General features: G+C 33.1%; 1 protein-coding gene across 1 annotated transcript in view; it reads left to right on the plus strand.

The window, feature by feature from the left end:
• The window catches only part of LOC136846481 (tRNA (uracil-5-)-methyltransferase homolog B-like), an 80225-nt gene extending 75283 nt beyond the window's left edge, over positions 1-4942 (plus strand). Inside the window, exons 11-12 of the mRNA XM_067117292.1 lie at positions 1965-4713; positions 4747-4942. Of these exons, the coding sequence (XP_066973393.1) occupies positions 1965-2203 (239 nt within the window). The 3' untranslated portion in view covers positions 2204-4713; positions 4747-4942. The remainder of the gene's footprint in view (positions 1-1964; positions 4714-4746) is intronic.
• The last annotated feature ends 9028 nt before the right edge of the window (positions 4943-13970 follow it).

A 13970-nucleotide genomic window follows, 5' to 3' on the forward strand; every position in this document is an offset into this window, starting at 1 on the left:
GAAGCTGTCATGTCTTCCAGATGAGTTTTTTCAGTAGAATTGGTAAGATATTTAAAGTTGCCTTGTCCTCCAGGAGAGGTTGCCCTAAATGATTGCATTCAAAGAATTGGCATGGTATTGGGAGCTGCTACGTCTTCCAGATGAGTTTATGGGCAAGATTGGTATGATATTGGCAGCTATCATGTCTTATATATGTTCGTGGTTAAGATTGGCATTGGCAGACACCATATCCTCCAGATGAAATTGTGGGTAGGATTGGTCAGGTTAGGTGTTTTGGACCACAGCCAAGGCAATGAATTCAAGGTCATTTGGCAGGTGATTCTTTTGCTTATAATTTACTTACATTTTGTCTGCCAGCACCAGCACATGCTATTACAGGCATAGACAGCGGGTAAAATCAACCACAGAAGTCACCTTTATGAAGAGCAGATACTGAAGTATAATGAGGGATCTAGAAGGGTATTGGCAAGTGGTTGTAAAAATTGATCAGGTTGACAATACAAAGATGAAAGGGTATTTAAAACTCATTGAACAAACAAATTATGTCATGACACTAGATCTCGTTAAGACAGTGGCTGGCAGGCATGTCAGAATAACTTAGGTTAAATGTTTGTGCCCATTCTTCATAGAAATGGAGGAAGCTGTAAAGAATCCAAAAAAGACTTCTGGGGCTCTCTATGCAGATGACCTAGTTTTTATTGTAGAATCAGAGAAAGAAGTTTTAAGAAATGGGTTAAAGATGGAAGAGAGGAGTGCTAATTAAGGTAAGCAAAGCCATCCTTGTGATAATCAGAAAAGAAGCTATGGAGAAAGTGCATTTTTGGAAATGGCCATATGTATGATGTAGGCAAGAACTTTGGTAGAATTCCATGCAGCATTATATATAAAATGTAACAGGCATTGGCATAGGAGATGCTCAGGATCACACTCTTCATATAGAGCAGTGATTTTTTCAGTGCGTGGCATGCATAAAAAGAGCTAATTGTGAAGATATTTTCTCTTACCTTGGGGCAATCTGATTTATCAGGCTGAAAATAAGAAGGAAGCAAGAAGAGTAACAACAGCCTGGATAAAAAGCATCGATTGCTGGGCTGCTGATAAATAGGAATAGTCCAGTAATGAAAAAAAATGTGACTCATACATAACCTGAAACTCTTTATAAGTTGAAGCTGTAAACACTCAAAGGTGGAGGTTATGATGTTCAAAAGTTTAAGAACAGATTAAAATAGTTGTGGAAGTGCAGCCTGACTTCTGAGAAGACCTATTATCATAACTGTTGTTGTTGTTATAAAATAGTTTATAAACAAAACCACTGCATCTTATTTCATAACTTTTGTAGATCTTGCCAATAAGATCTGTTATCACTGAATAGAATGGAATATAAATTGGAGTCAAGCAAAGTTAAGGGGTACTGCAGAAACTATACTATCAAAAGTATCTTGCACAAGGCACACTTTAGGTAGTAAGGTAAGAATTTGGGCTGGATGGACATTCTGGCAGGGGAGTGCTTGTAGCAGGAGAGAAGTCAGCTGGGATCAGACCCCATAAAAGGAAAGCCTAGTGTAAAAACATTAACAATGGCTATTCCAGTTTTACATGATTGTTATTGATTTCTTGAATTGTCATTTTTGTGAATGTTACTTTGATGACACCTTTCCATAAGGATAATCCACTAAACAAACTAAAATACCTATTATCTATGCTGTTCTTCCTGTTTATTTCTCTTTTCGGTCAGAACTCTATTATTTGAAGGTTTTGTTTCTTATTGCACTTCTTTCAAGAAATATGTAAAATCAGGAAGTTTAAAGTCCGTATTAACAGCATGGGTGAATGTTCATTATATACAGAACCTCTATAGAATGAAGTAAAACTGTAAATATACATCCATTTTCCAGAAATATGCAAGTTTTTCTTGAACTGTGTTTTATGTTTTGATATGTTCAGTACTAATTCTGTTTTTTCAGGACCAGAAGTTATTCGTGCCATTCGACAATGTGAAGCTATAACTAAACTTGTATATATCAGCTGCAAACCAGAAGGCTCAGCAATGGAAAACTTTGTGCAATTAGCTTCAACTCAGGGCAAAGGGAAATTAAAGGACCGTAGCCCACCATTTCTGCCTAAATATGCTGTCCCAGTGGATATGTTCCCTCATACTCACCATACTGAGGTAGTCATTCTTTTTGAAAGACTAATGTCTTAGAGATTTGATATAAAAATAAAATTTGCAATAAATTGCAGTACTGGTGTAATATGCTTCTACATTTTCCTTTGAACAGATTCATTAAGTAGGAAAGTTTGAGAAAAGTTTGTGAAAGGTAGCAGTTTAAATAAATATATAATTCTGTTCATGGCTTATAGTTAATAGCATTTGATTAAAAAATGTTAATCTTGGCATTATTACTTTGTGCCTTTTGCAACTTGACATTTGGAATGATGATTCAGGTTTCTATTTTTAATTTTCGTTTAAAAAGTTGGCATTAAGTAACCTTAAAGCTTTTTCTTGCCAGCACGGTAAAATGAGCTGTCATAAGGTCTTTAATCTTTCTTCAGTATTATTGTATTAAAAAGGTATGATTTTTTATCTACTGTAATTTACAGTATTGTGTAACCATATATTTAAATTGTTTGCATCAAATACTAGTCTTTGATCTCCATACAGTGGTCTATGGTAATGACCACTGTACTTAAAATTTTGGTCTCCTTTTTATAATTTGCCAAAAAAGTTAATTTTTTCTTCATCTAACAATTTCCAGGGTGCTATGAACTCAAGTAGTTGAGTTCATCACTCAGTTGGGAGATTGAGTATGTGTATGGTCAGTTTTTCTTATGGATAAAAACCAAATTTAGATTGGCTTCACTTTTTATTGAAACAAATAGAAACTAAGTAATGAAGGACAAAATCACAAACACAATATGCACAAACTTTATTAGGTAACTATCAACAATCAAAATATTAAATGCAATCAGAATGTACAGATTCATATTGTGGAATTTAATTACTTCTGTTTATGAAAGGCTAGGAGTAGGTTAAAGAATTTGCAGCTACGTGGCAGGGAGCATTGCAATCTGGAAGGGTTTCTAGGACGGACTTGGAAGGTACTATATAAGGTATGAATATGAAGTACATTTAAAATATTTGTTCCCAAATGCAAAATTTTTATTTTATACTCTTCTCTGCTGTCTTGAATGGAGGCATGTTAGCTAAGAATACTCCTTAACTGAAAAATGAAGTCTTTTGTCTTTTTTCTGGGGGTGAAACCCTCTCCAGAAGACACTCATATTCATTATAAAACAATTGACATTAGATGAGTCAGAGTTCAAGTAACTGCAGGGAAGTGGGAGGCAACATGCAACTCTCTGGTATTCATGTGCAACTGTCACTGATAAAGCTGGTGATATGAACCAGTAACTCAAAAGAGCTTGTGGAACCTTTAGGGTCTTTGGTACAAGTACCATGGATATCTTCATCAAGGTTTTCAAAAACCTGACATTCCTTAAAATGAATCTTTATTACTAGTATGAACAAGGTGGTGATGTTGCATGGGACTCTGGATGCCACACAAACGTACAATTTTATTACCTGCACTGAAAGTGAATGAAAGGAACTGATGTGGCTAATAATAAATGTGCCCTTCACTATCCCAACTCCATTACCACTGGAAATGAAGTATAAGTTGACTGATCATACTACAGTATAGGTTAGCAGATCTCTGATTGATGAGCAAAGCAGGTTATGTCCTAATCTGTGGAAACTTAACGTTGGTAAGGGTGTCATCCTTAATTTAACAATGAATCATCAGCACTTGGGATAGTGTCACCAGAAATTCCATGCATCATCTTCATGCAATGCATCTATCAACATGTAATTGTTTAGACACCTAGTCTAAGGTTTGCATATCCTGAGTCTTCTTCCTGGACAAGAGGAAGGTGTGTGTTCTTCTTTTCCATGAAAAGTGATGGAAATCCTTTGAGACAGCCAAGTCACACTGATAAGCTCCCACAGGGCTCATCTGAAGGATATTTTATAAAGTAAGAGATAAAAATTGGAGCAAGGTAAGGTTAAGTATCTGCTGGCTAGGTGGAAAGAAACCAAAGGGAATGGATGAAAGGTAAAAGCTAAAAAGCTATGCAGCTGGGGCTGAAGGAACACTTGTGTCAAAAGCTGATTCAAACATCCCTGGTTATAGACCAAATATGTTGTCTTACAGCTGTCCAGAATACACACACACACATGTAAAGTGACATTGTCTCTTCACCTTCATCACCAGTGTTTATGTCACCAACAAGGGTTTCTCTTCTTCCACAAAATTTCTGTCCAAGATTATCATGACCCGAGGATGAAGGATCATTCCTGTCACAATCTGTGTCATCATCTGGATTGCATGTCATCCTTACATAACATATATGAATCCAATGAGTGTCAATGGCTTTGACAGTTGGTATGATATTTTATTTACATATCCCTTGTTAGACAGACTGACAAATGTAGATGTGTAAGGAAATCTCCCTAACCTGCCAATGCTGGAATCCATTTTTTCCAGAGGGACAATTATAGGAATTTGGCTACCTTGCTTTCCAGCCACATACCTCGTGTTTGTATACTGACATAATAAGAGCAAATCATTAGCTGCCAATGCTGGTATGTACAAGGGCTAACATAGAGCTAAGGGAATTTTCCATTAAAAAATAAAGAGGATAGGCCTGAAGTAGGTACAGTACAACATTTCTGATACCCTGGAGTAGGTACAGTACAACATTTCTGATACCCTGGTGATTTACTGGATTATAAGGCCGGATTTAGGACAGCAAGAAAGTATAAATACTGTACTTAGAATTAAAAGAAACTACTGGATTATTGACAAATAGGAAATCTGGTGTTAAATGGGGCAAAATTTGATTTGTAAAATATACTTTTTACACAGCTGAAACATGGGCACTTTTAAATAAAACTGAAGATACTGAAAAGATGATCTAAAAGATGCAAAATACAATGCAGAAATGCACTGGGAAAATCATATCACAAATGAAGTAGTTTAAGGTTGTAATATTCATCAGAAGGAAAATGGATTGATCTCAGAGACAGAATTTTTTGAGCATGTGATGAGAACAGCAGTCAGAGGAAGTGGTGATATATTGACAACCTTTGGAGAAGTGGTACAACAGATGACAATTCAGTAGCTGAAAAGCTAATAACAATTGGAACATGAGCAGATGGTGTTCTCTAGGAAAGGTTTACTCACCAGAGAAGACTCAAGACCTCATTCTTCAGCTGATCACTTGTCACATCTAACACAGTACCATTCCAGAGAGTACAGCATAAGCATGAACAGAAAAGTCTAAAAGGACAAATTGCAGAATATGTATAAGCACTTGACTAACCACAAAAAATACATGTATACCTTATTTTTCTAGTGTTTATCTATGATATCAAAATTTCATGAGCCTTTTTGCATAGTATATCAAGATTTTTTCCTAACACAATACGAATATAATACTCTTGAGAATTAATTCATTCCTATCAACATAAGTGTTTCCTCAATAAGCTACCATTTGAATGTGTGTTACAGACAAACCGTCACACAATTTTCCTGAGTAGAGGGCATAACAATGAATTGCTATTTATATTTCACCACATGGATATTAAAAGAATTTTGCTAAAAAATTTTAAAATGAATTGCTTTAAAAGATGTGAAAAACTATAAAGGCACAAAAAACCTAAATTGAGGATCTATCAACAATGTTCTTACCTGCCACAAACAGACTTGAAATGACATTTGGGTAACTTGCTCACTAGTCTACTAAGGCGGTAAGAAGAGAGGTAATTAGATATCATATCTGGTTATATATCCTTTAACACTGGAATGTTCTGTAGAAGAGTAAGTGAATATGTAAACAAGTGTAATATACTCAAGGAAAATGCATGTTGAAATCCAGCACCAGCATTAAAGTTTACATCTACCCCAAGCAGGACAACTAGTCTACTTCTGCTGGTGAAAAAGACTGAAACTTCAACTAATACCTAGCACATATATAGTCAACCATAGAATACAGTAACATAAATAGATAAGCAGTGCTTAAAATTTTCTTTTACTACATGAGAAAAAGACTACCACATAAAAGGGATAAATTACACAAATTAAAGTCCTGCAAACAAGCACTTTCAAAAGATGTTACAGTACATTAAAAGCAAGAAAACTAGGAACCCTAAGCAAGATTACTACTTTGAATAAAAGTTATACAAGTTAAGATTAAATATTCTTTTCTAAGGGTGTCAAGAGATACTGCCCTAAAGTTGAGGTCGTAAATTTTCTAAGATGTTAACAAGGTGACATTAGGACTGAAAGACTGATGTAACTGAACAAGTAAACACTGCCACAACCTTCTAAATATTAACAAAAATACACTTCATAATGAAGGCAGATGGGAGTTGGAGTTAAATATGTAAACAAATGAAACAACATTTAAATGTACAAGGCACTCAGAAGAAGGAGGGGATGTAAAATCATAGGAGTTATTGGTATATCAATATCATTTTAAAAGTGGACTATATCACTGAGTCAAGATTCTACAACAGTACATACTGTGCCATATAAATTAAATCTATGAGGACATTTTCTTTTATCAACACTTACTAAGGAAAATTACTTGTGCAAAAAATATGTCTGAACCATATTTGACCATGTGCAATGACTAAAAATCTACTAAAAAAACATAAAGGTTATTACCAAGGTGAGGTAACAAACACCTTTAACTGTTGAGTTTATATATCTATAAAGATGTTGAGTAGTTTTGCATGATCACTAAGTTAAAAATCTCTCATGTCAGGCTGGCTAAAAAAATTAGTGTACTGTGTTATGGAGCAAAAGAATTATACTTTTTAATCAGATTCCAATACACTTAAAAACTACAAAGCAATACTAGGTATGAATGAGGCCTTAGAATTTTAGCCTCATCTCCTGAGAGTTAAATTCAAAAATTAAACAAAGGAAAAAGATTATCAGAGAGCAAGGCCAGGAACACACGCCACAAAAATCTGTTATACTACGTACTACTTTTGGTAGCTAACGGGAAGGAAATTACATGGTGTGTTTACTTTCATAACAGAAATCAAGTACATAAAACAGGAAACACACACCCACTCCAATGATTTCAAACACTAACAAGACAGATTATGTAACAGAGATATATCATATATTTCCATGTATAAGACGACCTTTAGATAAGACAAGGTGAAAATTTATGGCAAATTTTTATGAATTTATCTTATATCTGCAGTATAAGTCAAGTGCTAAATTACATAACCATCTGTGTACTGTATAGGCTAGCTTTTGCAAGACAGGTATCTTGTGAAATATTAGTTATGTAAAGATGATGTTATTACAAATGCTATTTTACTTACTGTATCCTTAGAGATTCAAAATAAACACAATGACAAAACCGATTCTATATCATGTTTTTCCTACACATGTCACCTAAAAGGGATACCATTGTTTTGTTCATGTTTCATTGCCAATCACAGATAAACCCTAACAACAATACAATAATGTACAATAATTATCATACACAACTATCGTGCATATGACTGAGTTGCTCTAAAATTGTTCCAAAATTATGTTATTTACCACCAAAATGATAATGAATTTTTAATGAAAAATGAATACTGTATTACGTTATCCTAAATGTTATTACTACCGTTATTACACTTACACTACCATTAAAATTTCTGAAAGGTTACCAAAAGATAAAGGCTGCTGTGAGCGCAACCAGAACTCGACATTTACATTTTCTCAGCTGGGACCGCATAGATAAAAGGTGATTTCATTGATATGGAATTATTCCTTGAATAGGCTATTTATTATCCCTTAATGGACGGGCATCATCATATGATGATCTATAATAGGTTTTGAGTGATGGACGAGCTAACTCGTAAGAGTATTAATATTACTCGTCTTACGATTTGGATGAATTTAGTGGGAAAGATGTTCATAGCACTTCAATGGTCCTTAAATGACTTATGGCAACTGTAGTAGCTCAACACAGAACAGAGGGGGATCAGTATGACTTAAGACTTGGGGGAATGTGTTGCCCTTTCTATCTCATGATGTCTTTTTATTTATTTGCTCATAAATATACCTAGGGATTGCTGTTAGCTTTAGTTCTTATCTTTTATGATAGTATGTCAGCTATAATTGTAATTTTGCAAAGAATTAGAAAAAACATGCATACCTCACAAAAAGTTACTGCATCTTCCCATCTCAGTAAATCTCGAAAATACTTTACAGTAAAACAATTATACTCAGAATTTGTTACTGATTTTAGTTTTTATCTATCATGATATTGTGTGAAATGTAATTATAATGTTACAAAATAAAATAAATTATTAGAAATAACTTGGTAAAATTAACATATTTTTACGAGTGTCTTGTAAAAGCGGCCCCACACAGGGTTGTAAATAGTCACTTCCTACTTCCCGTGGAAGGTAGGGAAAAATTTTTAGAATTTTTTTTCTTACACCATGTGCATTTGCATATCTTCCTCTTTCTACTGATGTGTTTTTTCTTAAATTGACCAACCTTAAAGTTTGCCTGGTCTGGGGTGTGTTTAATATATATTTAGCCCATCCCAAAAGGGTTAAGAAGATATGCCTATAATATATAGGGTAAAAATGGTTTTATTACCTTTATTATCAGTTTATTTCATAATATGAACCATTTCATATATGTCCGTGGTTATTGCGCTGAGGCTAGCCTACCAATAAACATCACTTAGAATTCAAGGTTTGATTTTTAGAATGGTAATATAAGACAACTCCCAATTTTTAGGGGTGAATTTTAGTATTTAAAGGTCATCTTATTTACAGAAATATACGGTACATATTCTTCAACTGTGCCATGTAAAATTTAATCCAAAAATATCTTTGATGTAAAATTACCCCTGAATTTACAAATCCTATCATTATTTCTCTCAAGTGCTATTTATTTTACTCCACAACTATCTTTGGGGAATAGGTTTTTCTATTCTGTTTTTAAAGTGAATTTCAAGTTAGTTCTACTATACAAACATAAAAAAATATGACAAACTGAAGACAGTAGATTTATCTCAAAGTGGGGAATTAATGAAAGTTTCACAATGGAAGATGAAACTGTTAGCTTTCTATGTATCAAAAGGGCCTGCATATAAAAAATTTGGAAACAATGTGCACTGTAATACAGCATTTTATTAATTCCCATATCCAAGGAATATTTCAACAATTTTCATGTATTATGCGTACTATTAATGTAAAAATGGTGTACCCACTAAACTTTAACATCTTGCCTAAAAGGTGAGCTTAATACCATTTAAAATTTGCCATTCAACACAAACTAAAGGTACCAGAAGATGAAGTCATAGGCAACAGGTCAATTGCATCCTGGACAACTGTGTCCCAGTCACTGGCATCCCTGGGCATTTGCCTACGGTAATTTGAGTCCTGGTCATTTGCATCTCACTAGAAGTATATTTCATAGTAGATGTAATTTTTTATTTTTATATCTTTAAGTACCAAACATCTCCATACCAATATAGTGAGTACAAGAACCAATGAGACTAAATAAAAAATGTTGTCAAACCATGATGAATTTTTGGTAAAAGAAATACCCTGTCTCAGGAATGGGGAGAAATCCATCTTTAAGAAAAGTAGATGACCCCAATTTAAGACAACAGAACAACGAAGATGAAGCATTCAATTTGAAAATTATATATGTTTCTCTGCACTAGTTTTCCTTCTAGTAAATGATGTGGTAGCAGGCTTTTGGTCTGAGTAAATATCATGACTTACTTTCCAAAGCCAATGCATACTTTGAAGTTACATACACTGGCCAAGCATGAGTTTAGAGGGATGGCATAATGCTATCCAAAATTCAATTACTTGTCAACATCCTTTTGTTTGGAAACTGATTGATGCCTAGAAGAAATAAGAAGCTTTAGCCACAAAGAAGAAAACTGACTACCAAAGCAGGATAACTCTGTCCCAACAAGAAACAGAACATTAAATAAGCACCTTCAGTCAATAATAGCATGTTGCAATCTTGAAGGTAAACTAAATATCTTAGGGGTTGCCCACTACATGCATATTTTTAAGTTCAGATTTATACATTTTTTTATTATTTTTTATTAATAAAATAAGCATGCTACAATCCATTTTTAATCAATAATTCTTCTGACTGATAAAAATTTTAAAATGTGCAGACAATATATTTTCAGTACACAAAGATATAAAAATAAAAAAAATTATATTTAATATGGAATATACATATTGAGGGATGCAAAAATACTGTACGCTAATGCCCAGGAACACCAATGACCTATACGCATTTTTCCAGGACACAATTGTCCAGGATGCAAATATCCTAGAACCAAAGTCATAAAACCCAGGTTTCACTCGTAATGAAACATTAAACATAAACCTGTATGATACTTTAACAACGTATTTACAGTACAACTGTGTAATTATAATGATAAAAGCTGAAGAAAATCATTAATCCACTGGATTAACAACTTGAGATACGAACATGGTGTGCTCTATCTAAATTAACCTTGTAAATTACACATTCTATATCTTGTAAATATTTCCTCTGTAAAGGATTTTAATGAATTCTAGTAAATGTTAAAATAATGAATAACTATACAGTCCTAGAGCCAGTTCATAAGCTCAAACTTTCATAAATCAAATCTAATAGATGTTATTTTGTATGGAAGGAGATAAGATTTATAAAATAATTATGTACCTATCCCATACAATATTTGGTATAAGTTTGGTTTAACAACATTTAATAACATAATACAATAACACTTAACAAATATATACACATTCTGCACTCATAATAATGCAGTGCATTTTCATGTTTTCATTACATGTAATTCCTGTGTTGGAATAAATCTGCAAAAACTGTTCTCACTAAGTCATGTTCCAATCTAGGAAGAGGCAAAAGATACTTTTCTTATGTTCCATTACAACAGACTCAATAATTAAACTTTTTCCATGCTTTAATAAAAGACAACACAAAACACATTTACCTCTTATGTATATTGCTGTAATTCAGTTTCATTATCAGGGAATATCACTGAATAACAAATACTCAGTTTAGTGAACTTAAATTGTTACATCTTCATTTACTGGGATTTGTTTCTGCAATATTTCCTTAAAATTCTACTACAAATTACTTTTATTCACACACTATAGTCACGCACTGTACAAGAATGAAGTGATGGGTACAATATGAGAATACTTTTGAATATACAACATGCTACTTTAAATTATATTTTCAACCATACACTTTCAAGTAAAAAATATGGCATTAGGCAAATCCACAGCAAATTCTTAAAAAATTGTATATATTTATGAAAATTGTCACTTTAAGACAGTGAGTTACTTATATCTTTCAAATACCTATGTACAGTAGTTCAAAAATATTTTGTCCCATACATAAAAACTTCTAGATTTTATATATTCACATTTTTGTGTTCACAACAAATGAATACTTAATATTTTCACTGATGACAATTACTCTTCTCACGTTACAACTATTAGTAAAAGATTTGCTTCACTTCAAATTATAAAATTATAGTCACTTCAATTTCCTGTAATATTTGACTAGAACTATTGTACTACAATAACCTAATTACACTGCACAACTGCAGTACATGCAACAACAACACAAAATTATTAAAAGACTACCCTGTAATCCACAAGCAAACCTCTGCTCATTAGAAGTATCCATATTTCAAAAAAGAAAAGGATATAAACAATGGCCTTCTCTTAAAAAAAAGTAAACTTGAATAGAACAATTTTTTAAATTAATTTATCAAGATGAATGATAACAGAAGTCTGATAATGTAGGTATATGTTTCATGATGCTCAAATTAAATGACAGATACATCTGTGCTATGGTAAGGCATAAAAGTTATTTTGAAAACAAGATGAATAGAACAGTCTTGAAGATATAATAATAGTAATGTCTTGTGATAATGGTACTCGTGCAGAACTGGTCCAAAAATCTTCTCTTACTGAAAGTTATTTTGGAAAACCTTTTACTATTACAACTAATTACTATACAAAAATCTAAATCAGAAACACACAACAGGTTCAGTTAATCAGTCTAAGTGTGACCTTTATTTCAACCTTCTAAATGAAATAGGACTTAACCATAAATATTATATACTGAACAATTATTTTTTTAACATCAATAAGAAAACATAATCACAACTTCCAGTGCAAATAAAGGTAAAACAGGATGCAACCTCTTACAATCATACCCAAATAATGAAAATACACTGGATTAAAGTTGACAATGCTAATATCAATCTCAGAAACATCTAGCTAAACGATACAACTCTAAACACATTTTTGTCTCTCAGAGATAACATATTTTTCTAAGAATGACTTATAATTGACATTTTGTTTGAAAAGGAAAGACACTGAGTTAAGATTTGTATTAATAAATTAATCTTAATTTGTTTTAAAAAATATACTTCTCAGTGCTGAACAACTACACAAGAACAAAATGGAAAGAAGAAAATTATTTATTTCGCTCCAATCAGAACACGAAAAACAGTAACTAACCTGTAGTGCAAAGGTCACAGTGCCAATTATCTTGTGTAGCTGGTTTATAATACATAAATGCACCCAACTTGTTAAATTTCTAAGAAATTTAAAGTTTAAAATGAAATTCACAAGTAACATAGATGTAATAATAAAATACTGTATACACTTCAAAATTAAATGAATATAAAATCATTTTTAAAAACTTAATTGAAATTGCAATCAATGTATTGGGAATGTAATCTGGTCATAGAACACTGGCAGTCTGGTGAGAATTGTCTGGAATTATTATTATTATTATTATTATTATTATTATTATTATTATTGTTCAGAAGATGAGCCCTATTCATATGGAACAAGCCCATACCACCAATGACTTGAAATTCATGCTTCCAAAGAATATGGTGCTCATTATGAGGTAAGAGAAGGTAAAGGGAAATACTGTACAGAAAGAAGAGATCTCACTTATTAAAAGAGAAAAAATAAATTAATAAATAGATAAAAATATATTAAAATGCAAGGAGGATAGCATTAGGGTAGTAATGCATTGCATAATGCATTGCATCTTCACTTGAACTTTTGAAGTTCCAATTGCACGACATCCTCAGGGAGGCTGTTCCACAGTCCAATGGTGTGAGGAATAAAGGACCTCTGGAACTAAGAAGTTCGACAGCTAGGCACATTTACTACATATTGGTGCTGCTGTTCAGTGGATCTGGTTGCTCTCAGCAGGAAAAGGGGATCAGAGATCAATTGTGAATGTGATAGATCTCTATTAAAATACAATTTATGAAAAACTGACAAACAAGAAACCATCCGTCAATGGTCCAAGTCATAACTGCTAATACTGTAATAGGAAACAGAAACCTAGCACCACAAACAACTAACTAAAAGAGATAAATCTCTGACAGAAGCAGACATCCACACCAAAGAACAGTATTCTAGTAAAGGAAGCACAAATGACCTAAAACAGGTTAAATTTGATTTTATCACTGTTATAAATATAATGTATGATTAAGAAACCATTTTAAAATAGTTACTCTTTTATAATTCATACTTACACAAAGTACCCCGGTTATCAACAGGCTCAGTTATTGGCAATCTAGTTTTACACAGTTTGTCTAGCAACGAAAATTGGCAATTTTCGGCACCGAAAATCGCCAATTTCCGCTTATCAGCACTGATAATCGGGTATTGGTGCCAATACATACCTAACAGAGGTGCCGATCTCCGGTTATCAGCGCCAATACCCAGTTATCGGTGCCAATAATCGCCAATTTTCAGTTATCAGCGACTTTCGCTTATCGTCACACTGTCAGAACAGAACCCCCGCCAATAACCAGGGACTGTCTGTATAGCAGCCAAATTAAAGTACAGTACCTAATCT

This window comes from Macrobrachium rosenbergii, chromosome 15 (genome assembly GCF_040412425.1).
Source record: "Macrobrachium rosenbergii isolate ZJJX-2024 chromosome 15, ASM4041242v1, whole genome shotgun sequence".
NCBI classification, from domain to species: Eukaryota; Metazoa; Arthropoda; class Malacostraca; order Decapoda; family Palaemonidae; genus Macrobrachium; species Macrobrachium rosenbergii.